General features: G+C 43.7%; 1 protein-coding gene across 4 annotated transcripts in view; it reads right to left on the bottom strand.

Annotated features, from left to right (window-relative positions):
• The window catches only part of LOC122540588 (Na(+)/H(+) exchange regulatory cofactor NHE-RF3-like), a 48,205-nt gene extending 25,072 nt beyond the window's left edge, over positions 1-23,133 (bottom strand). The window contains exons 1-5 of one of the 4 annotated variants that reach the window (XM_043676490.2): positions 22,725-23,133; positions 10,699-10,726; positions 5,041-5,202; positions 2,819-2,883; positions 26-237 (exon numbers count right to left, since the gene is read on the bottom strand). In XM_043676490.2, the coding sequence (XP_043532425.1) occupies positions 26-237; positions 2,819-2,883; positions 5,041-5,202; positions 10,699-10,726; positions 22,725-22,740 (483 nt within the window). In that variant the 5' untranslated portion in view covers positions 22,741-23,133. Of the gene's footprint in view, positions 1-25; positions 238-2,818; positions 2,884-5,040; positions 5,203-10,698; positions 10,727-15,726; positions 15,791-22,724 lie in introns of those variants that run through there. The other 3 variants (XM_043676491.2, XM_087976334.1, XM_087976335.1) reach the window with 3 other exon arrangements.
• Between the last annotated feature and the right edge of the window lie 2,864 nt (positions 23,134-25,997).

The raw sequence follows: 25,997 nt of genomic DNA, 5'->3' as shown, positions 1-25,997 counted from the left end.
ACCAAAATCATAATTCAGCTCTCACCTTGAAATGTTCGGTGTTGTCCACGTACTCCCCATTTACCTCTAATACCCTGTCAGCATCAAAGAGCCCAGCGTACTGAGCATAGCTGCCTGGCTTCACATTCCTGATGATATGTCCCAGCTTCCCATTCTCCTCTCGCAAGTAGAAACCAAACACTTCCTTATCCTTCTTATTCAAAACACAGACTCTGGGCTTGAGTGAGATTGACAATTCTGAAGAAATAAACATACATCATTGAGCCTGTCACTTGAGAAACACTTGTTGATTTAGGTCAGGTAAAATCAACAAAACTGAACTATGCAGATGCTAGAAATCTGAAGCAGATCAAATTGAAATGTAAAATTCTCGAGGGACTTTCAGGGTAGATGCTGAGAATATGCTTTCACTGACTGAGGAATCTGGAAACAGATGTCACAATCTCAGAATAAGGGGTCTGCCATTGGCCTGAGATTATTGTGTCACGTGTAGACAGAGTGGTAAAGAATGTGTTTAGTACACATGCCTTCACTGCTCAGACAATTGAGTATAGGAGTTGGAACATCATGTTGCAGTTATACAGGGCACTGGTGAGGCCATTTTTAGAGTACTGTGTACAATTCTGGTCACCTTGCTAATAAGAAGTGTATTATTAAATTGGAGAGGATGCAGAAAAGATTTACAAGGATGTTACAGGGACTGGACACTTTGAGTTACAAGGAGAGGCTGGATAAGCTGGGACTTTTACCACTGGAGGTTGAGGACTGACCTTACATGAGGGGCTTAGAAAAGGTGAATAGCAAAGGTCTTTTCCCAAGGGTTGGGGAGTTCAAAACTAGAGGGCATAATTTTAAGGTGAGAGGAAAATGATTTAAAAGTGACCAGAGGGGCGACTTTTCCACACAGAGGGTGTTTTGTATATGTAACGGAACTACCAGAGAAAGTGGTAAATGCAATTACAGTTACAGCATGGAGAAGACATTTAGACAGGTGCATGAATAGGAAAGGTTTAGAAGGATATGGACTAAATGCAGGCAAATGGGAAACTTGGTCAGCATGGATGAGTTGGACGTAATGATCTGTTTCCATGTTGTATGACTATATTAGGAAAAATGCCTTCACTCCAATATTATAGAATTCTTTATCCTAGATTCTCAGTCATTAAGTTGTATTCAAAGCAGTTTATTTTTAATTTTCTTTATTTTTGGATTAAGTATCAAAATGGAAAAGAGTCTGCTTTAAACCAAGGATAAAGTTAAACATCACACAACACCAGGTTATAGTCCAACATTAAACCAAGGAAGCTGTGGAAGGAGATGGTGTGGTTTTCAAACATTGTGAGTTGTATTTGCACAGTCGTTAAGTTCAAGCAGTGGTGAATAATTTCTGGATTAATTTGGACTGTGAGTACATGTACGGGGCAAGTTTTGCTCAGAGAAAGCCTATTGATTAGTTTATCAAACACGACCAGTTGTAAGGGTCAGGAGTCATTAGTATGACAACTGTCTAATAGACTCGGGAGCAGACAGACTGTCTTTATATAAATAATAAAGTGATGGTAATCCTGCAGACTCTAATAAGACAGCATCCTCTCTCTCTCTCCGTGCAGTGACATAACAAAGAAATGGAAGATAGTTAACGCCCCTCATTCACCATGTGCTTTTAAGTTGCTGCCTCTAACCAGTGACTGAGAGATTGAACTGTGTCTTCAGCAAATAACTGAGGGGACTTGGAATGAGGAGGATTGAAGATTAGAAGGACACGGAATTGGTGTCAATGATCTGTGTTACCTTTTTTTTTAAAGCTACACCCCTATTATGTATGTATTTTGTTTGTTTATCTGTGTCTGTCTGCATGTGAATGTAGAGGCTTAAGAAGGGATAGAGTTTACTTTAGATTTATAAACAGATTATTCATATATAGGGGGCCAGAACTGATTTAACTGTAATGAATAGTAGTTTCTTATTAAGTATATAAACCTGGTCAGTGTTTCCTGTTAACCTAAGCTCATCAGACAGGAAAATTGGGTGTTTTGATCAAATTGTTAACCTTAATCCTGATTCTGGGTGTACTGGGACTTGAGTATCAGCATGCATTTCCAAGTGGATCATGACAAAGTGTATTCAAGACTGAAGTTAATATTGTTTTTGAAACTCAGAGGATTAAGGGACATGGAGACATTGTGGGCGTTAGGAGGAGTGGAGAAGATTGACCATGAACGTACTGAATGGTGGAGCAGGCTCAAAATGGCCATACAGCCCACTCCAGCTCCTGTTTCTGATTGTCTTATCAAGTGGGTTAGAATCCAAATTGGATGGCTTTCTGGGATTCCCTCAAATTTCCAATGAAACTGTAAACAAATGCCCTGGCATTCTTACATAGTTATTCTGCATTAAAGTGAGTTTACTGCACAGAAATAGGCCATTCAGCCTGACCAGTAAAAACTGATGTTAATGCTCCTAAACAGCTCTGTCCCAACTGTCTACACTTAATTACATTACCTTTACCATTACCATAAATGACAATAAGCAAAGACAACACATCATATGGCTCTGATTCACCATGGAAATGTTAAGCTTTGATCAGATCCTCCAGAAGAGAAATTAGAATTTTTTTTGTATTTGCTTTTGGATCCAGTAGCTTCTGCCTTAGTAACAGAAATTAATCTTATCACCCAGGACATTGTTCCATTGCTTTGGGGACCAGTTAGTGATACACTCCACTTTGACAACAATAAAGGTTAATATTTAGCCCACACCTGCCATTTACAACACCTCGTAAAAACGTTTTCAATAAAATGCATTAAGTTTAATTTACCCACGTCGTCACAAATGACCAAGGCAGGATTATCGATCCCTTCCTTTGGATTAAAAGTAAATTTCCTGAAAAATAATCAGAAGATTTAAAAAAATGTATATTGATAGTATTAGATGACTCAAGCTTATAGCACAGATGAGTCTATTCAGCCCATCATAGAGCCATCCCAAGAGCCCTTCTTCCCTACTCTTTTCTAAAACTTTCCTTTTTCGGCATTTATTCAATTCCCTTTTAAAAAAGGCACAACATGTGTGCTTCCACCTCCAGACAGTGTATTTCAGATCACAACAATCACCGTGTGGAATAAATCCTTCTCACTTTTCCTCTAGTTCTTTTGTTAATTTCCTTAAACCTGCACCTTCAGGGTTGTGACCCTTCTATCATTGGAAACACTTTCTCCTTAATTACGCTATTTAAAATCTATCATCGTTTTGACCTTCTGACGAAGGAAGAGACAAATCAGATCGAGGAATAATCTGCAACTGAGTTGCACGAGGTTAATGGATATCAGGTGAAATAACTCTACAGAGGCCAATATCCCGTCACCAAGTCACCCTTTATTTACACATGCCTAGTACTTGACACTGGTCTGACTTCCTCAGAGCCAATTCTCAGCGAGAACAGAGCCGCTGACACTCCTGTTTATACCTGGCAGCCAGAACTCCCTGCTTGGACTAGATTAACAGCCCCAAGCAGAAGTCTTATGTAGAATTATAGAATCCCTACGGTGTGGAAATATTGCATATTCCAATGGTCCATCTGACTGATCTCATTACAATCACTTCACCAGGGACAAGCATTGTGGGTTACACATGATTAGCTGATCAATACAAGCTGCCAGAGGCTTCACAGTGGAAATGCATCATCTTAAAATACTTCCTACTGTGTTTCGCTAATAGATGGGGTGGAGAGAAGAGCAACGACTCACAAACAGGATCAGAATGAAGTAGGACATATGGACTCAGGGTGCAGTGGGATTGATAGGTTCCCAACGTAGGAGCCTCAAAGCAACAGTGATCGCATATGAGAGAATCTTATGTTCAGTATGTTACTTGCGTTTTTAACTTAAATAAAAGCACAGACTGTGTGTTCCTGATGCATAAAGATTGCCACTGCGAGCCTGCACTTATGCAGATGTCCCCATGACTTCAGTCAGCTGCAACAGGGTGTGTATTTCCAGCATGCATCTGGAATGTCGCAACGTGTGATGATGTCATCTCCCATGCACAACGATGAACAGCCCTCTGCCCAGCACAAGACAATGCACAGATGGCTGATACTATGCGGGATAGTAAGCAGCACATGTTGGATTATTCATGCACCTCCTGAACATGTTCCACTCATTCGGATTTCGAGCTTGTTCTAAAAGCTCGATCCACAGAGGTGTTTACAATAAGAATAGTGTACTCTAATCGCCAGTCACTTTGATTAATGTATAACCTCTGCTGAAAGATGTGAAAGTATCAGGCAGTCCAGACCTTTCCACAGAGCTCAGGTATACACGGAAAACTAACCCAAAGATATCCTGCAAAAGGCCGAGCCTTGCCTGTGAATATATGGAGAAGGCCAACTTTGAGACTGCAATTGACAGAGGGCTGGAGCACTATGTTTCTGTGTATGTACATTGACATTAAACACAGCCATAAAAATGACTCTGAGGGTATGAAGGCAGAGTTGGCAAAGGTGAACTGAGAGACAAGGATAAAAGGTTGGTCAGGAGTGTTGCAAGGGCAAACATTTAAGGAAATATTTAACAACTTTCAGCAAAGTTGAAAGAAAGACCCGTTGGAAACAATACATTATTTGTGACTAAATAAGGAAGCTAAGAATCAAAGTAATTGAAATACACACTGTGCATGTCTGCAAAGATTACTGGCGGGTTAGAGGATTGGACAGACTATAAGAACCAGCAAAGAATTACTAAAGAGTTAACAAAGAAGTGAAAAGCAGAGTACGAGAGAAGGCTTGCTAGTAATATAAAAACAGATAATAAGAGTTTCTGCAAACATTTTAAAGGAAAGCATAACTATAGCTCTTGTTGATTCTCTAGGGGGTATATTTGGACAATTGATAATGTAAATAATGAAATGTTGGGAGATTTGAACAGATACTTCGGGCTGAACTTTACCTAAAATCAACTAAATGTCAATTTCAGGGAGTTTCTTGGAGGGGTTTGCTTTGTGTGCTCTAGTACGTTTTTCATGCAATTCTCCACTGCTCACCTTATTACAGATGAACCATGTCCCGATGGCACCATCACTGTGTTACAATCTTGTGTTTGCCAGTGGTGGAAATACTCACCACTGCTGAGACCCTGTGGAATGTTTGCCCTTGTTTCATAATCAGTTGTGCACCAGGTCAATCCTTGCCAAACAGGAATAGTGCTTTATAATGGGAGGGAAATGAAAAATATGAAGATTCTGAGGACACATAAGTGGCATGGGTGGCACTTGATTGGAAATAGAAGCTCACATTGTAAATGTACTGTCAGTTTATATCATCACCTGTCAGAATAACTGACAGTAACTACAGCTACTAGGACAAAGCTACACAGGATTCCCACCCTTCATGTCATGTTTGAAATTTCTCTAAGGGAGTGCTGTTACTTTCTCACTAACACCAGTGGAATATAATCTCTTGTCTTTGTTCAAGACTGACCATGGTCCACCCTCCTCATTGACTTGGAAGAACCAATGAGTAACCAAATCCCTGACTGATCACTGTGCAGCTCCTAACTGATATCCCACTAGTTCCTTGTCTGCTTTCATGGGCCTGCAGCATTGACTATGGCCCGCCCTCCTGGACTGAGATGATATATAACCCCCAACCATATCTGGGCAAGCACCCAACTGGCCTCATCCAAATTCCTGGAATGATATTGGATAATGCTCTTGACTGACTGTGGCACCCCTTGATTTGAATAAGAACTAGTCCCCTCAGACTTTCAGACATGGCCATTGAGCCCAAGTAGCTGCACTGTGTTTACTGCATTAGCTGGTGGGAACTTGATGGAGCACTGCTTTGACTGATCACTGCCTTGACCGTAACCAGCTGTCTTCCTCTGAGTCTCCAATGAAAGACAAGGAAAGACAGATGTCACATTGAGGCTGTAAGTTCTGAATGATGCAGCAACCTGCAGCAGGGCAAGGCAGAGATGCTGTGAGCAACACAGTTGGATCAAAGCAAATGGGTGCTAAGAGAGGAGGTGAGGAGCCCTGAGATGCAGCCTTTTCCACTCTGGGAGATGGGTGCCAGGTGCCGGGCAGCAGCATGACACTGTAAGGTGTCAGTACACTCCACAGTGCAGTATTGCAATGGAGGCTTATCTTCAAAATGAGTCAGAGATGCGCTGTGATGATGTAGTAAGGCTGGGATACAGCCGATGCCAGTCTCCATGGGTGGGGGTGGGGAGGAATGGTGTTCTGAGTGTGCCCAGAGGTACTGAGTACTACATGCCATAAAGAGGCCTGTAAGAGGCAAGTGAAGCTGCCAGCTACGCACTCGGACTTTTATGTCAGGACCAGTCACCATCCACTTCCTCTCTGCCACCTGGAAGAACAGGAAGTTGCATCTAAACAAGATGAGAATAGGTAATAATGAAACGTAAATGCACGAGAATAAGTACCTCACCGCCCACTGCTGAAATTCTTATCGCACGGTCTGGGTGCAAAATCAAAACCTTCTTCTCGATGTCGCAAATCTAATTATTCTGATCCCGCCATATTTTCCCAACTGATGCACTATTACCTACGTTGTTCAAGAGTTGGCACAATTCAGCTCTTTGTGTTTATCGTTATTGTGGAAAATTTCTAAAAGGTCATTGAAAATAACAAAGTGACAGGAAGGGATGTACCTGAATGCTTGATGGGCTGACTGGCCTATTCCTAAGTTACTATGAGCTTAAAATATTCACTGTCTCCAGGGAAAAGGGGTGACTGGAGAACTGCTGCACATGAAGTCTTCAGGGTCCTTTCCCAGTTTGTTCTCTTATTCTTTCCATTGCCAACAGCACCCTCCCCCTCACCCCCACTGCCCCACACCTTTCATTTGTGTGAAACCGACCACATTTCTAAATTTTCCCAGTTTGGGTGAAAAGTCTTATCTATCAGTTCCAGTTTCCACAAGGTTCTTTGAGCGATAGTATCAGCCTCCTGTTGCCCTCACATTTACTGACTCCATTTGATTCACGTGAAGTTTGAGATGGACCTTCACCCTGGCCCTGTTTTGTCCCAAGATTAAAATCAATTCCCTTACTTTGCAACACCTGCCTCATCTCCAGTGGAGCCCCACCGTCACGTTTAACGGCAGGTTTGCATTTTCCTGTGCAGTTGGCCAAGAGGATGATGTGTTTACACAGTCAATTTACAGTCAACCAAGCAAACAATTAATGATATTCAATTAGATTTCGGCTCAGATCCGATTGTGTTGTTAACAGGATGGGAGATAATGAGGGAGGGCAGGTCACCAATGAACAGATGGAAATGTTATCATAGTTCAATCAGCCCTCTGAGGTCAACTCAAACCATTTCCAATGAGAAGGCGATGAACATCACGTTTACTTGCTTAGCAAGCCAACAACAACTTGCAGCTGAAAATGTGTTGCTGGAAAAGCGCAGCAGGTCAGGCAGCATCCAAGGAACAGGAGAATCGACGTTTCGGGCATAAGCCCTTCTTCAGGAATGAGGAAAGTGTGTCCAGCAGGCTAAGATAAAAGGTAGGGAGGAGAGACTTGGGGGAGGGGCGTTGGAATTGCGATTAGTGGAGGGAGGTCAAGGTGAGGGTGATAGGCCGGAGTGGGGTGGGGGCGGAGAGGTCAGGAAGAAGATTGCAGGTTAGGAAGGCAGTGCTGAGTTCAAGGGATTTGACTGAGACAAGGTGGGGGGAGGGGAAATGAGGAAACTGGAGAAATCTGAGTTCATCCCATGTGGTTGGAGGGTTCCCAGGCAGAAGATGAGGCGCTCTTCCTCCAGCCGTCGTGTTGCCATGGTCTGGCGATGGAGGAGTCCAAGGACCTGCATGTCCTTGGTGGAGTGGGAGGGGGAGTTAAAGTGTTGGGCTACGGGGTGGTTGGGTTGGTTGGTCCGGGTGTCCCAGAGGTGTTCTCTGAAACGTTCTACAAGTAGGCAGCCTGTCTCCCCAATATAGAGGAGGCCACATCGGGTGCAGCGGATGCAATAGATGATGTGTGTGGAGGTGCAGGTGAATTTGTGGTGGATATGGAAGTGTCCCTTGGGGCCTTGGAGGGAAGTAAGGAGGGAGGTGTGGGTGCAAGTTTTGCATTTCTTGCAGTTGCAGGGGAAGGTGCCGGGAATGGAGGTTGGGTTGGTGGGGGGTGTGGACCTGACGAGGGAGTCACGGAGGGAGTGGTCTTTTCGGAATGCTGATAGGGGAGGGGAGGGAAATATATCCCTGGTGGTGGGGTCCGTTTGGAGGTGGCGGAAATGACGGCGGATGATACGTTGTACATGGAGGTTGGTGGGGTGGTAGGTGAGGACCAGTGGGGTTCTGTCCTGGTGGCGGTTGGAGGGGCGGGGCTCAAGGGCGGAGGAGCGGGAAGTGGAAGAGATGCGGTGGAGGGCATCGTCGACTACGTCTGGCGGGAAATTGCAGTCCTTGAAGAAGGAGGCCATCTGGGTTGTACGGTTTTGGACATATATCACCATTGACGTGCTAAATGTCCCAAGGTGTTTCACAAGAGTGTTATTGAACATATAACTGCAAAATACAGCAGGCACTGGAAATCTGAAATAAACACAGAAAATGCTGGAGAAAGTCAGTAAGGAACCTAAGACCAGTGGGGTTCCACAGGGATCAGTGCTGGGACAGCGACTGTTTACAAAATATATGAATGATTTGGAGGAAGGAAGTGAATGTTAAGTAACCGTAGTTGAAACAGTACAAACATCAGTGGAAAGGCAAGTTGTAAGAGTGATACAAGCAGTTTACAGAGAGGTGTTGACAGATTAAATAATTGAGCAAAAAAACATTGGAAAATGGAGTGTAATTTGGGAACAGCATTGTTTAATGGAGGAAAACTGCAGAAAACTGCAACACTAAGAGATTTGGAGGTCTTTATTCATGAAACGCAGAAATATAGCTCACAGGGGTAGCATGTAATCAGGAAGAATAATGGAATGCTGGCCCTTATTTCAAGGGGATTGGAGTATAAGAGTTGGGAAGTCTTACTGCAACTGTGCAAGATGCTGGTGAGACCATACCTGGAGCACTGTGAATAGCTTTGGTTGCCTTATTTAAGGGAAGATAGTATTTCATTGGAGGTAGTTCATGGAAGGTTCACTAGGATCAGCCTGTGGTATAGAGAGATTGTCTTACGATCAAAGGCTAAACATGTTGGAACTCTGTTCACTTGAGCTGAGAGAATGGGAGGTGAGCTCATTGAAACAGAACAGATTCTTAGGATCTTAAACAGGGTCAATGCTTGCCCTCAGAGGACAGTCTAGGATCAGACGGTATAGTCTCAGAAGACTGAGATGAGGAGGAATTTCTTCTCCCAGAGGGTTGTGAGTCATTGCCACAGAGAGCTGTGGGGATAGGGTCTTTGAGTAAGTTTAAAGCTGAGATAGATGGATTCTTGATGAGTATGAGAGTTAAGGGTTTAAGGGAAAGCATAGGAAAGTGGTCATAAGGACTGGCAGATCAGTCATGATCCTGCTGAATGATGCAGCAGGCACAAGGTACCCAACAGCCTATTCCTGTTCCTACTGCTTGTGGTCTGACTGCAACTGCAGTGAGAGAAACAGAGGTAATACTTTGACTGTGGTTTGACTCTTTTTCAGAGGTCTGAAGATTCAATCTGGACTCAAAACACTATCTCTGTTTCTCTTTCCAAGGTTTCTACCAGACCTGCTGAGTTTCTCCAGCATTGTCCATGCTTGTTATTGAATACAGCTGGAAAATGAGCTGCACAAAGAGATATTGGGACAGATGACCAAACCTTTAGTCGAAGAAGTAGGTTTTAAGGAGCATGTTAAGTGAAGAGTGAAAATTAGGGAGTGGAGAGGTCTAGGAAGGGAATTAAAGAGCTTAGGGCAAGGAAGGTGAGCGCCAGCAACAATAGTAGAGCAATAAAAATTGGGAATGTGCTAAATTCTGGAATGGCAACAGACTCAGAAGATGAGATGGCTGGAGGAGTTTGAGAAGGGGGGAATGATGAGGGCATAGAGGGATTTTAAAATGCGGATAAATATTTTAAAATCAAACTTTGCTGGACTGGGAGCAAATTTAGGTTATTGAGCACAACGGACAGAAGGTGAATGGGAGTTAGTGTGAATTATGACTTGGGCAGAAGATTTTTGGATGAACTCAAGATAAGGGGGGATGGAAGCTTGGAGGCTGGCCAGGAATACATAGTTGTCATAGCTGTGTGCAGAGGTAATGAAGGCAGCCAGAAGCAGATGAATTGAAGAGTTGTTCATTGGCCTTTCAAACATTTCAATCCCGAAGGTGCAGTCCATTGTGGCCTCGTCATCAAACAAACCTGGCACCCACACCGACTCAGACTGTAGTAGAAACCCTCAAATCAATGAAAGGTGTCTAGACATCTAGCTCAAGAGCCATAACCTGCAAGGTTGAGGACCAAATGATGGAAAATAGGACAAAGTCTGGGTGGCTGCTGTTTCAATGCCCAGACATGATGGGCCAAATGGCCTCCTTTGTGCAATAAACTTCCTACGTTTCTGTGAACTTTATACGTTTTAATGAGATCACCTTGTTTTCTTCTAAACTTCCAAGAGAATGACAATCATACAATGAGTGGCGGCTATCTTCAGGACTCTGCACCGAGAGGCAGTCAGTGACTCGACTCCTGGTGCCACAAAGCTCTGAGTGGGCATTCTCATGAATGAGAAACAAATACTTACGGAGATAATGCCTTTGTGTCCTCAATACCTGCAAATAGAAGGAGAAGAAATTAAGAAAGCATTGAAGCACCTTACCTGCAAATGTTGCTCAATTTTTGTGACAGAACAGGATTGGAGGGGCTGAATGGTCTCTTCCTGTTCCTATAATGCTATAGCCTTCCCTCAGTGAACACACATTCTCTCAAATCCTACTGAGGTAATAGAAGCTACCAGAAACTGAAATTAATAGAAGCAGCCTTTTTGTGGGACACTGCTAGTCACTTCCTCTGAGACACTATTGATGTCTTCTAATACTCTGGGACATGTCTCCCAGTTCCTAAGCTCTGGAAACAATTTTAATCCTTCTCCTCAGGTAGAAACTATAAAAGTCAGTGGTTATAATTGTCCAAGTCAGACAACACCAGGTTGTTTTTAACCAGGTACATGTTTTGGTCCAGACAATGTCAGAAACCAACAATGACACAGCTTGCCTATGTAGCACCTTTTATATCATTAAATGTTCCTGGATATTTCTTAGGAGAATTATCAAACAATATCCGATAGGAATCAGGTCGGTGACCAAAAGCTGAGTCAATCAAATGGCTTTTAAGAAGCGTCTAAAAAGAACGAGGGGCAGATGGGTTTAGAGACGAAATTCCAGAGCTTGAGGGCCGTGCAGATATAAATGGGGGACCATGCAGCACTAATGGTGGAGCAACATTAGAAATGCTTAACAGGCCAGAATTGAAGAGAAATTTGGTGAAGAGAGTGGATGAGGAATTGATATATCACTACACGGTCTGTTGGATTGGATCACAATCTCTTCTGAAAATTCTGTAATTTCTCTGGGCACTGCTGTCTGCCTCACTGGTTCTGAAGCTTGGCAGAGGTTCACCGACACGAATGAATTGTGTTCCTGGCCCAGTATAAAGTACAAAAGGTACTCCGTACTCATAACACAAACTGGATGTTCGTACTGCACTGCTCGAATTTACATTCACTGAAACAATGACACAGGGTGTGAGTGTGTGAGGATATTGTGTCAAATGTATTGACTGTAATCCTAATAAAAGGCCTTTGGAGTTAAAGCAAGGCAGAGGAGGCAGACTTGATTTGTACAGTGCTTCTTTAATAATGTGTCAATGGAAAGGGTCACTCAACCCGAAACGTTAACTCTGATTTCTCTTCACAGATGCTGCCAGACCTGCTGAGCTTTTCCAGCAATATCTGTTTTTGTTTCTGATTTACAGCATCCATAGTTCCTTCGGTCAATTTCAGTCACTCAATTACTAGGCAGATATTGAAACCCTGGGTCCAGTGTAAGGAAGTGGTCAGATTTGATCTTGACTCACAGAATACAATTATGGTGATTGGGTGAAAATTAAGGAAAAGCTAGCATTTTATAGCACCTTTCACATCCTGAGGTCAACCCACAGTGCCTCTTAGCCAACTTCTCAAGTGTTGAGGGGTAACTATTAGTCTTCGGGGAGAACACCTCTGTTTCTCTTTGAAGTAATTTTGTGGAATGAAGATGTTATGAAGAGAGACTGAACCAGTTAGAAGAAAGACAGGTAATCTCATAGAAACCCAAAAAGTTCTAACAGGACTAGACAGGGTCAATGCAGAATGGATGTTCCTGATGTCCCAGTAGCCCTGAACCATAAGTTACAGTTTAATGATATCTTCCATTTTGGACTGAGATGAAGAGAAATTTCTTCACCCAGAGAGAAGCCTGTGGAATTCTCTGGCATAGAAAACAGTTGAGGCCAAAACAGAATCGAATGTTGTCAAGATGGTGCTGAGGGCTAAAGGGAATAAAGGAGTATTGGAAAGGAAGAGGGAAAAGGCTATTAAAGATGGTTGATCAGCTATGATGATATTGAATGGCGGAGTTAGCTTGAAGGGCTGAATGACCTACTCCTGCTCATGTCTTCTATAGAATATTTTACATCCAACTGAGAAGACCGAGCTGTCAGTGGAAGATGCCACCACTGGAAATGTAGAATTCCCACACCGTTACTCAGACTCAGAAGCAAAAGTCCTGTATTTCTCCCTGCGCCAGATCTGTCTCTCATCCAACAAGCAGCTCAGACACTCATTTCACTGGCTGCTCGACAGAAAGAGTGTGTCTCGGGCTAAAAATAAAGGCATCTTATGTCCATTGTCAAGTGAATGGCAATCTCTATTGGGCAGGAGAGCTGAGACAGTTTGCATAGTGTCACCCCCTGAGTTAATTTGTAATCAACAGAACTTCTGCATCGACATCACAGCCAGGGAGTGAAGAGAACACCATCAGTCAACTTATCAATACTATCCCTATGAACAAGGCACAAGAACAGAAAGGCATGTACCAATCTAAAAGTAAACATAGAGATAGAGCAGCACAAACCGAAGAAACAAATGACAAAACGAGGCAGGGAGCCCACAAACTACCACCACTCATTGGAACAAAATGTTAAGTTTGTTTGCACTTGATTTGACAAGTTTCTCTCCACTCCTCCTTCTCTGAAGGGATTGTGTGTTAATTGTGGCACAATTTCACTGAAAAAGACCAAGGTCCAAATAAATCTCTCTGCAATGGTAGTGGAGTTGTTGCCTAAGTGCAGTGATAAATCCCTATCAATGAGAGCATAAAGGACTCAGACATGATGTGAGGAAATCCCCAGTGATGGGGCTTTGGGTCATAGGTCAGAAATCAATGGCCCCTCCCAAAAAGGTTACATTCACCACAAGTCACGTCTAAAGTTACTCACATTCTGGATCCTAAATGTTATCTTCCAAAACAAATCTCTCTGATCTGGAGTTGAATGAGTCAATATTAATAGCTCCCACAATTTCTCTCCATAAATTGATCTCTCGCTCCCTGGAATATTGAGCTGGATTTTGCCAGGCCTTTGGGGATGGGCTGGGGAGCCCAATGTATTCCCACTGCCATGACATATTAGCATCAGTGGGACACCTAGAGCTTCAGAGCCCATTTGGCCACTTCAGATCATGGCTGGTGTTTTACTAGAACCAAGAGGGGCCTCTCTAATATTGAGGAGACAGCCTGATAGCCCTGGCAGCCACTCAGCAGGTTCTGGGGTGGTCCTCCTTTTATGGCTTCCCATGACCCAGGAAGAATCCACCATGCCAGCTCCATGGTAACACACAGCACTGGTTGCACTCAAGATTCAAGTGCACCAATAGAAGAAGGACAGCACCCCTCACGCTGTGTAGATTGCTTCGTTCATCTAAGGTTAAAGAGAAGACTTGACCAAATTTGCCATGATGAGAACATGATAAGAAGTCAGAGCAGAAGCCAACCATTCAGTCTATCAAGCCTCATTCAATGAAATTGTGGCTGATCGAATAATCCTCAACTCCACTCTCCTGCCTTTTCCCCATAGGGTGACACGGTGGCTCAGTGGTTAACACTGCTGCCTCACTTTGCCAGAGTCCTGGGTTCGATTCCAGCCTCGGGTGACTATCAGTGTGAAGTTTTGCACGTTCTCCCTGCGTCAGCGTGGGTTTCCTCTGGGTGCTCCGGTTTCCTCCTACAGTCCAAAGATGTGCAGGTCAGGTGAACTGGCCATGCTAAATTGCCCATAGAGATAGGTGCATTAGTTAGGGGGAAGGGGTCTGGGTGGGTTATTCTTTGGAGGGTCGGTGTGGGCCGAAGAGCCTGTTTCCACACTTTGGGGAATATAATCTAATCTAATCATAACCCTCATTTCCCTCACTCATTAAAAATCTGTCTATCTCAGCTTTGAATATACTTAATGACCCAGCCTCACCAGCCCTCTGTGGTACAGAATTTCACACATTCACTACATTTTGAGGGTTGGAGGTGCCAGTTCCTTCTACCCCCCAGTCTCAGCAATGACGATCTCTAAAGAGGATTCTGCTGTGCCCTCCCATTGAGTTGACATCATTGGCGGCCAACCTGAATAAGCTAGAGATCCTGGCGGCAGTCTCTTTATTGGGAACATAGCGACATAGGAAGTTACTCTTTTATTCATTCAGGAAATATGGACGTCATTGGTGGGCCAGCATTTATTGCCTGTCCCTAGTTGCCCCTTGAGAAGGTGGGGGTGAGCTGCCTTCTTGAACTGCTGCAGTCCAGGTGCTGTAGGTAGACCCATAATACCATTAAGGAAGGGCTTCCAGGATTTTGACCCAGTGACACTGAGGGAATGGTGATATATTTCCAATTCAGGATGATGAGTGGCTTGGAGGGGAACTTGAAAATGATGGTGTTCCCATCTATCTGCTGCCCTTGTCCTTCTATATGGCAGTGCTATTGGGTTTGGAAGGTACTGCCTGTGGTATCTTGGTGAAGTTCTGTAGTGTATCTTGTAGATGATACACATTGCCATCACATTGGTACTGAGCGTCATTAATGGACGGAGTGGATGCTTGTGAATTTGGTGCCAGTCAAGCAGGCTGCATTGTTCTGGGTGGTGTCAGGCTTCTTGAGTGTTGTTGGAGCTGCACCCATCCAGAATATTTCACCACACTCCTAAATTGCATCTTGTAGATGGTAGACAGAGTTTGGGATGTCAGGAGATAGGTCACTTGCTGTAGAATTTCTAATATCTAACCTGCTGTTGTAGCCACTGTATTTACATGCAAGTACAATTATATTTCTGGTCAATGGTAAACCCTAGGATGTTGGGGGGATGGTAGGCATTGAGAAAGGGAGTGATGTTCTGCGAGGGTGATGCCATTGAGTGTCAACAAGTGATCATCACACTCTCTCTTGAAGATGGTCATTGCCCTGGCATTTGTGTGGCATAAATGTTACTCGCCACTCATCGACCCATGTTGCACATACAGGACAAATGAAACAGGAGTAGGCCATTCAGCCTTCATGAACCTGCTTCATGCTTCAGCTAAATCATAGTTCATATTCTACTTTAACACCTTTTTCCCCCACAAATAATTGGCTGCTCCAGAGCTCCACTAATGCCAGATAGGGTCAACTCCTGATTTACCACCCGCTGGTGAGACTTTCACTCTACAAGAATGATTCAGCCCAATGTTCCCGCAGATTAGTTTTGAATTTACCCCTTTTAATGCACGGGCCTCTGGTTATAGAGATGAACCAGATGGTCATGGTTTAAACCATCTGGACTCTTTAGATTCTGAACAACAGCAATTGTACAACTGTACAAAATTCACCACACTGGAGCAAGCCATTCATCCTCATTGACCCATGATGCTGATAGCAAAATGCTGCAGGTGCTAGGCATCGGAAATAAAAACAGTGTAAGAAATGTAAAAACTCCACAGCATCTGTGGAGAGAGAAACAAAGTTAATATTCTGAAGAGTCATATTGCACTCAAGATGTGACTTCCTCTCTTCATGGATGCTGGCAGACCTGCTGAGTTTCTCTTGCACTTTCTGGACCACGATAGTGTTTCAGCTGAATCTCCTCCCAATCTACTTCATCTCACCCTATCAGCATATCCAGCTTTTCCTTCCGCCAACACCCCTCCCCCCACCAACCTCCTTATTTAGCTTTGCCTTAATTGTGTCTGTCATCCAATCATCGTGGGAGCAAGTTCCACATTCTCTTCATTCTTTTGGTGAAAGGTTTGCTCCTGAATTCTCAATTTGTGTCTATCTTACATTTACGAACCTTAGCTTTGATCTCCTCAACAAGTGTAAACCTTTTCCCCAGACCTGCCCTGTTCAAGTCACATCGCATCATCCCATGGCCCTCTCTTTTACTGAAGGACCCCCCACTGTTCAATGTTTCTTGGTAGTTATAAACTCCCAGATTTACTGAGAACCTCAGGAGATTTCACTATCTCAGAGGTACTTATAAATGCACATTGTTAAAATACTTTTAGTATCATTATTGATTTCAAAATGCTTGTCAGCATTTGTCAGAAAATTCCACCCCATGAACACTCAGAAGAAAGCCTACTGCCCACTGTGTGGAAAACACATTGTTATAATTACAAGGTTTATAAGTTTCTATTTTGAGACTGTTTAATTTAAGGTGAAAAAGCATAGTGAAGAGGTCATGTGATCTGTTCCAAATTGTGGCTGACAATAAGCTTGGTTGATAAAGGTTAAAGGTAAAAGTGCAAGGTACGTTTCTTACTGGGAAGAAGATGTGAAATATTCGCACTTGTGGCTGATGAACAAGGCAGAGGTGCAGACAATGCATAAGCTTTTAACAACCAAGTTTCATAGGGAGGTGTTAAGTAACTCAGGCTTTATCAATAGCTATATTTTAAAATGTCATTTTAATTCTACAACAAAATGGGGTTGGGGATCGAGAAAATAGAGGAATTAGAGTATATTTGACCAACATTTCTATCTGGATACAAGACCCATGTGGTTCATATTGTCAGAGCAATTGGCGTGGAGAGCGGATAATGCCACAGAAAGTCATTGTAGTATCACTTACAGAATTTTCTTAAGATATTGTGGAACCTCTGTCACATCAGTTAATGAGAATTTTGGAGAAAGATAGAGCAGCTTTCGCTGTGCTTAAAGCAGAGAGAATGCTGCTCCTAATGGTTCCCCATGTGAATCACAGCTAGGAGCTTGCACTCAGATTGAAGAGACTCGGTTGGTGAGGATTTAAACCAAATTGGAAAATGGTTAGAGAAAAGAATTCCCATTTCATCTACCATCATGAAACGTTAGCTTGCCGGTTAAAAGTCACCCCGCCGAAATAGGGAAAAGAAAGCAAACCATTAGAAGCTTAGAATATAGCTTGGGACTGCTTTCTGGAAAATAGTGTTCAAACAAGGGGAAATTGTCTGTTGTTTTAAGTTAAATGGGGATTATTTCCTGCAGTTTAGACTATAATTCACTTGCTGAACAATGCTTAGACAATATTGCTTTTTAGTTTATTTATGACAGCAAATGTCTTAAACCTTGCAATCTTGTTGTGTGATCCTTCCAACCAGTCTCTGAAAGTATCTTTCTAAAAGTTATCAGTCTCTATGGGGATCATTTCAATGTTGAGTCTCTGGTGTGACAAATTGGAAATGCAATGGTGTGTCACGTCAATTTTGTTTGATCTTGATAGAATTATTAAAACAAAAAGGGTCAATGCCCATTCATACGCAGCAACAGCTCTCAGAGTCGGGGAAGCTTTAAGTGATTGTCCCGGGTCATTTTATTTGGGTTTAAATCCTGGTGCAAGATGATCTCCTCAGGAAAGTACATTCCCCCTCCCTGACAACTGTTGTCTTGTCTGGAGGATGGCCAAATCAAGTGGTTGAGTTCCATTCTCTTTAGCATGTGTTTGTTCACTTCCCTCTATTGTCCAATAGTTAAAACTTTGTTAAAAATCACACAACACCTACTTATAGTCCAACAGGTTTATTTGGAAGCACTAGCTTTTGGAGCGCTGCTCCTTCATCAGGTACCTGTAGCTTCTGTATCTTATGATCCTGTTCCAGAATGACCATGTTGGTTTCAGTTCTTTGATATGTAAATCGCAAAACTTTTTTAAAAGTTACATTCTCAAGTGAACTTGAACAACTGGTGTCATGTCGGTCCAGACATTTAAGGGGTGAGCTGCTGTGAGAGACTGGGCACACTTCCGAAGTCTGGGACATTTGACCTTGGACCTTCGGGTGACCATCCTCCAAGGTGGACTTCGGGACAGGCAAGAACAAAATGTGGCTGAGCAGAGGCTGATAGCCATGGGGATGAAGGAGCAGTGCTCCAAAAGCTAGTGCTTCCAAACAAACCTGTTGGACGATAACCTGGTGTTGTGTGATTTTTAACTTTATCCTCCCCAGTTCAACACCGACTCGTCCATATTAAAACTTTGTTGACAGCAATGTAAAATCCACCAACAGGATGATTACCACAACTTTTAGGGTTTTATTCTACAGTTGTCGAAAAATCTCGAGTGAGAATAGGCCATTCAGCCCATTGTGTCAAGAGATTATACTGTCTATTCCATCTGGAACTCCCATCGCTACTTTTCCACTCTTTTCAGGACTCGAAATTACTTCTCCCAAGAACAGAAAACAAGTGAGCTGGGTCCGACTGTCTCCAATGGTGTTTCTCAGCTCGCTACCAGCATTGTTAATCTCTCCCGTTAATGCTGTTAATCTCTCAACCTGAACTGCTAATCTCTCTACCAATGCTGCTGATCCTGTACCAATGCAGTTAATGTATTTGTTACTATTTTAAGTTTCCTGCTTGTGGGACGTGCTGTAGAACTCATGTAATCAGTGATGCTAAAAATTGGGAGAGAAAGCTTCTCGAATTGACCTGAAACATTCCTCCCCCAAACATTCCAACTCAATTATTACATTTCAATGTAAACAAAAATATCCACAAGCAGGAAAATTGTCTGTGACTGTGTGTGTGCACTCTGTATACTCATGTTTGCTTGTGTGTGTTCATAGGAGAAAGTGAGGTCTGCAGATGCTGGAGATCAGAGCTGGAAATGTGTTGCTGGAAAAGCGCAGCAGGTCAGGCAGCATCCAGAGAACAGGAGAATCGACGTTTCGGGCATAAGCCCTTCTTCAGGAATGGGGAAAGTTTGTCCAGCAGGCTAAGATAAAAGGTAGGGAGGAGGGACTTGGGGGGGGGGCGTCGGAAATGTGATAGGTGGAAAGAGGTCAAGGTGAGGGTGATAGGTCAGACTGGGGTGGGGGCGGAGAGGTCGGGAAGATGATCTCAGGTTAGGAAGGCGGTGCTGAATTTGATGGATTTGACTGAGACAGGGTGGGGGGAGGGGAAATGAGGAAACTGGTGAACTCGGATTTCACCAGTTTCCTCATTTCCCCTCCCCCCACCCTGTCTCAGTCAAATCCATCAAATTCAGCACCGCCTTCCTAACCTGAGATCTTCTTCCTGATCTCTCCGCCCCCACCCCAGTCTGACCTATCACCCTCACCTTGACATCTTTCCACCTATCACATTTCCAACGCCCCTCCCCAAAGTCCCTCCTCCCTACCTTTTATCTTAGCCTGCTGGACAAACTTTCCCCATTCCTGAAGAAGGGCGTATGCCCGAAACGTCGATTCTCCTGTTCCCTGGATGCTGCCTGACCTGCTGCACTTTTCTAGCAACACATTTCCAGCTGAGTGTGTTCATACACACACAGTCATGGATATATGTATGCTAGCTAAGCATGCATGTTATGTTTAGAGATGCTTGTTTGTTACACGATATGTTCATATGGATATGTGCACGTGATGGGTTTACAAAGTTAAAAATCACACAGCACCAGGTTATAGTCCAACAGGTTTATTTGGAAGCACTAGCTTTCGGAGTACAGCTCCTTTATCAGGTGGTTGTGGAGAATAAGATTGTAAGATACAGAATTTATAACTGAAATTATATATTGAGAAAGACCTGGATTGTTTGTTAAGTCTCTCATCTTTTAAAATGACCATGTTGGTTTCAGTTCTAAATTGCAAAACTTTTTTAAAAGTTACATTCTCAACTGAACTTGAACAACTGGTGTCATGTCGGCCCAGATAATGCATTTAAGGGGTGAGCTGCCCTGAGAGAGACTGGGCACATTTCTGCAATCTGGGACATTCGACCTCAGACCTTCGGGTGACCGTTCTCCAAAGTGGACTTCGGGACAGGCAAGAACAAAAAGTGGCCGAACAGAGGCTGAAAGCCAAGTTCGGTACCCATGGGGATGGCCTCAACTGGGACCTTAGGTTCATGTCACATTACAGGTGACCCCATTGCACCACACACACACCAACAGACCCATACACTTATGCAGACCCTCTTTCATACACTCCCACACGTACTTTCTCAGACTTGTACCCCTTTATACACATACACACACACACATAACCCCCGCCGCCACCACCACCCCACCTCCCCCCCCCCAAACACACCCACCCACCCATGTGCATACATAAAAGGTTGTGGAGTGAATTTGTACTTGCAGAATTACATTTTACTTTGTTCAAAAACTGCATGAATCCATGTAAGATTCTGTAAATCCATTTTTTAGGTTAGAATCAGTCTAACCATTGTGGCAATGACAGTGTCACACAGGGCACCTCACACCTTAAATGCATTATCTGGGTCGACATGACACTAATTGTTAAAGTTCACTTGAGAATGTAACTTTTCAAAAAAGTTTTGCAATTTACATATGAAAGAACTGAAACCAACATGGTAATTCAAACAATCCAGGTCTTTTTCAATATATAATTTCAGTTACGTCACGCTGTAAACTTTTGCTATAAATTATGTGTCTTACAATCTCATTTTCCACAACCACCTGATGAAGGTACTGAAAGCTGGTACTTCCAGATAAACTTGTTGGAGTATAACCTGGGATTGTGTCATTTTTAACTTTGTACAATCCAGTCCAACACTGGCATCTCTAAATCATGTAATGGCTCTGCATGGGTGTTCTGCTTGCATGTTGTTTTTGCACGTATGCATTGTGTTTGCATTTATGTTTGAGTGGTGTGTGTGTGTGGATTACATGGTGTGTGTGTGGCATGTGTATGTACATGTGCATACGTGTGTGTGTGTTAAGTGTGTAAGTTTCTGTGTTGAGCATGTGGTTTAAAGGACAATTAAGACTTTGGAACAGTGGGCAGCAGAAGACTTGTCCATAACCCATTGATTCACTGAAGCGTGACCACAACCTTAAGTTATTTTCTTTTGCAGTCTCACCCAGCACTTGGCTCCATATTAATGGCACAGAGTCCTGCAATAACAGCTCGGTTTCCTGTTTCCCATTAGCTGTGCTACATATTATAGAGAAATAATTTAAAATTCATCGAATCATGGACCAGAAGGAAGCCATTTGGCCTACTATGTCCATACTGGCCCTTTGAATGAGCAATTCACTAAGCATCACGCCTTTGACTTTTCTCATTAGCCACAGTCATAGAGTTGTACAGCACAGAAACAGACCCTTCGGTCCAACCCATCCATGCCAACCAGATATCTCAGTCCTTAACAACTTTCCAGATAATGATGCAATTCCCTTTTGAGTGCCTCAATTGAACGTGCCTCCCACCACACTCTTGGCAGTGTGTTCCAGATCCGATACACTCCAAAACATTCTTCCTCATGTTGCCTTTGTTAATGGCGGCAGAAATGTGTCCTAACCAGGATACAGAAAGTGAAGCTGTGATACAACTGAGCAGCATCAATAAGAAACTCAGTTTTTCCGGTCTTGAGTTAACAAAATGAGGATTTAAATTAAAATTTACCTCTTTTGTAATCCATGAACCCTCCTGCACTCGAAGTAAATTGCAGTACAATGAACCATTGTATATAATGGATTGCCACTGTGCCCTCTGCCTCTCGACCCTTCTTCCCATCTACTCTGTCCAGACCCTTCCTGAGTTTGAACAGCTTAACTAAATCATCTCTCAACCTCTCCTCTCTAAGGTAAACATTTCAGTCTTTTTTTTTTAACCTTAAGTTCCTCATCCCTGTGACCATGTCTGCCAATCTTTTCTGCACACACTCTGACACCTTCACAACTTTCTGAAGAACAGACGTCAAAGATTCTAACACAAGTCAATAAAGAAATCTCAAACCAACCGTTAACATCACTGACTCGCCTTGACTCAACCTTAAACTTTGGATTCCTCCCCAGGATGGACGGTGAGTCTAAAGTTCCCAATTCTTAGATCTTTATCCAGCGATAACACACGGCTATGCCCTCTGTCTCTATGTACAAAGAATGATCCCAGTGCTGATCAGACTGAGATGGAAGGCAACGGTTACTCCCGTTACCTGCCAGCTGCATAAGAAACCCGTTAAAATTCTGTGATGTGCCTGCTTTCTCTGGGCACTTGGCAGAGACGGACACTTCTGGCCTCTTTAGAAAGTAAATCAGCTTTTCACTTTAAATTGTGCTGCTGTTAATTATTAATATAAAGTTGTTCGACTGAAATCCTGGAACAGGGTGGGATGAGGATAGCCTTACATTCTAGGAGCAGATTAGAAAAAGCAGCCTGCCTCTCTCACTCGCTGCTCACCCACACAGCCACAGGGTAGGCATTCACAAACCTTATTGAGAAAAATCTGCTTTCACAGGCGCTGCTGGGTTTTATTAAATGAGAGATTCTTTACATACCGTTCTGTTCCTTCATGTTGGACCTCTGCTGTCTGAGACGTTTATGAATCCGGAAGGTTGAGGTACAGTCTGGTTATAAAGCAACCTCTTATCACATGAATGGACCGAAGTTTGATGGCTCAATGCGGGATGTTTAATGTTTAAACGCCATCAGATTACACTGGCTCTCTCTGCTACACCTGCACTGCTGGCTTCCTCTCTCAGAGCGAGAGAGACCCGCAGCCTCTCGGTCCCTTCATTCCCCCCTAACCCCCTACACCCAGGGATTTGCAAAGTTGCTGGCAGACCCCGGGAAGTGGCGTTGAGCCCAGCACCCTCGCCGGGTGCCTTTCTGTAGCCTCCTGCCGCGTCCCAGCCGCTCTCTGATCACACAGGGTTCCGCCCTTCCAGCACCAGGTGTCAGCCGAAGCCTCTGAACTCTTCCCTCTCACTCCGGGAGTTCGAGCCCCAGGGAGAGCAGCCCTGCAGCGGATACTGTACCACTTCTGATGGGCCGCAGCCCCTGGCGCTGGCTGAAAACCCAGAGAGGGGGGGGGTGCTTACCTCTGTCCCCTGGCCAACACCTTCTTCCCCCCCACCCCCAGCAGCAGATTCTTCGGTCAACATCTCGCTGCAGATACGCCACAAACGTGAGAACACCTGAAAAGGACCGCCTTGGCTCTGAAGTGATTTGTGACGACCCGGTGCTATACAAATGCAAGTCTTCCCTTCCACTGCCTCAACTTCTTGGCATTAGTTTGGGAAAGTTGGGGTGGTTGTTGAGGAGCTGAAAATGTGTTGCTGGAAAAGCGCAGCAGGTCAGGCAGCATCCAAGGAGCAGGAGAATCGACATTTCGGGCATAAGCCCTTCCCAGCTCTGATCTGCAGTCCTCACTTTCTCAAAGTAAACAACAAGGTAAAGCTGTCATAGTCCTGCACTGACTGGGTCTGCTTTAACCTGAGGGTTACCATGCCTCAGGTCATGGGGGACATTTGATTGGTGCGCACAGCAGATTCAGGAACTGAACCCACGCTGGCATTACCCTACATTGCAAACTGGCCTTCCAGCCAACTGAACTAACTGTGTCAGGCTTGACAATGTCCCTGTGATGTTACTGCAGTTCAGGGTGACAGTGTTGGTGTGTTCCTTGTAATCTATTTTGTTCCGTTTGGGAGAAAGGGAAGTCTCCACGAGTTGAGATCCTAGTGTGATTTTTTTTAAAAATTCATTAGTGGGGATGCTGGGCCAGTATTTATTGCCTATCTGCAACTGCCCAAAGGGTAGCTAAGAATCAAATTGCCATGGGTCTGGAATCACATGTAGGCCTGACCAGGTAAAGCTGGCACAGTTTGCTTCCCACAAGGGGATCAGTGAGGCAAATAGATTTTTCTCAATAATCAACAGCAGATTCATGGTCATCATTAGAAACTTATTTCTAGGCATTTATTGAATACAAATTCCACCATTTGCCATTGTGGGATTCGAACCTCAAAACATGACCCGGGTCTCTGGATTAATGGCCTGGTGATAATTCCACTAGGCTACTGCCTTTGAGACAGGCACCTGACATCCCACTGTAATATTGCATTCCTGTGCATACAAACTCCATGTACAATAAACACAGCCTTTAGGGTTACCCTGGAGCCAGGGGGGACACCAAAAGTTCCCCACTGTTTAATTCAGGCCAACAGCTTGACCAATCAGGATTGACTTACTATCCAATTGTGTATATTGGGTGTGGGCGTTTGCACTCCCTTTTTGATTTTCTTAAAAACCACCTCCTCTGCTTTTGGTTGCACTTCAGTGCCACGCTCCTGATCTTTGGGCACCCGGTACAGAGGAGGGAGGGAGGGTCTGAAGACCTCCTCGTGGGTCTGCTCCCGGGCCTGGCCAAACTGGCCATAAACAGATCCAGGCAGCGGGCCGTGGAGGGGGTCGTTAGGGCCGACTGCCTGCCCCTCTTCCGCGGTTATGTTAGAGCCCGGGTGTCCTTGGAGAAGGAGCACGCGGTGTCCACCAACACCCTGGAGTTGTTCAGGGAGAGGTGGGCGCCGCAGGGAGTGGAGTGCATCATTTCTCCCTCCAACTCTATTTTGATTTAGTCCCTGCCCTCCCCTTCAATGTTTGATCACACAGCATTGCCCTTTGATGTGAAGGGCACTGCTTGTCACTGGCCACTCGGGTGAAAATAAATAAATAAATAAATAAATAAATTGTTGCAACAGTTTCAAATTTTGCATTCTTGTGTTTGTCCTGACAAGGGCAAGATGAAAAGCTTCAGTTACACATCTCTCTTTTCAGTAATGATTTGGAGTTGCTGGTGTTGGACTGAGGTGTACAAAGTTAAAAATCACATAACACGAGGTTATAGTCCAACAGGTTGATGTTGGACCACCTGATGAAGGAGCAGCATTCCGAAAGCTAGTGCTTCCAATTAAACCTGTTGGACTATAACCTGGTGTTGTGTGATTTCTAACTCTTTTCAATAAGGTTTCTACCCATTGTCTTTATCCAGCTTCTCCTTAAATACATCAACAAAAGTAAAAAGGAAAACTTGCATTCATACCGAGAGTTACATATCTGCTCAAAATGTTTACAGCAAAGGAAACATTTTTAATGTGTCATCACTATATAGTGTTGAAAACATGGCAACTAATTTGCACAAAGCAAACTCGACAAAAAGCAATGTGATAATCACCAGATATTCAAGCGTTTTTGTGATGTTAATTAAGAATAAATATTAACCAGGGCACTGCTCTTCTTCAAAACAGTGCTGTGAGATTTTTCCCATCCCCTGAGCATGGTAATGGGGCCTCAGTTTAACATCTCCTGTGAAACAGATCAGCAATGAACCTATTGAATGGCACAGCAGGATTAAGGGACTGAATGGCCTCGTCTGTTCCTGTTTCCTATGATCGTATGTTATTTCATTCAAGTCCAGTACCTGAGGTGGCAAGGTCTGCATTTGCACTGCTCCCTCAGTAAATTCCTAATAGGAAATCCTAATAAGGATTCTAATAGGATTTAATGATGAATACATTATATTTATATATTGGAATAAACTCCTGCCATTTGTAACTTCACTGTTTGAGTATTTGCTTTTCTGCATAAACCCTTTTGTGCAGCACTTCCACAATTGCACACTGGGGGAAAAAGATAAGAAAACTTGTAGAAAGTGTCAAGAACTGAGAGAAATTGCTGAAAATAACATTAATAAAAGTACGTTTTATTTCTTGGACTGGAGAGAGTGCACTCTGCATGCACCATCTACTCTTTGCTGGACTGTTTGCACG

Source organism: Chiloscyllium plagiosum, unplaced genomic scaffold (assembly GCF_037043375.1).
Source record: "Chiloscyllium plagiosum isolate Xiang-an unplaced genomic scaffold, Cpla_swu_hap1 HiC_scaffold_29, whole genome shotgun sequence".
NCBI lineage: Eukaryota > Metazoa > Chordata > Chondrichthyes > Orectolobiformes > Hemiscylliidae > Chiloscyllium > Chiloscyllium plagiosum.
This window is presented reverse-complemented; position numbering and strand designations above follow the sequence as displayed.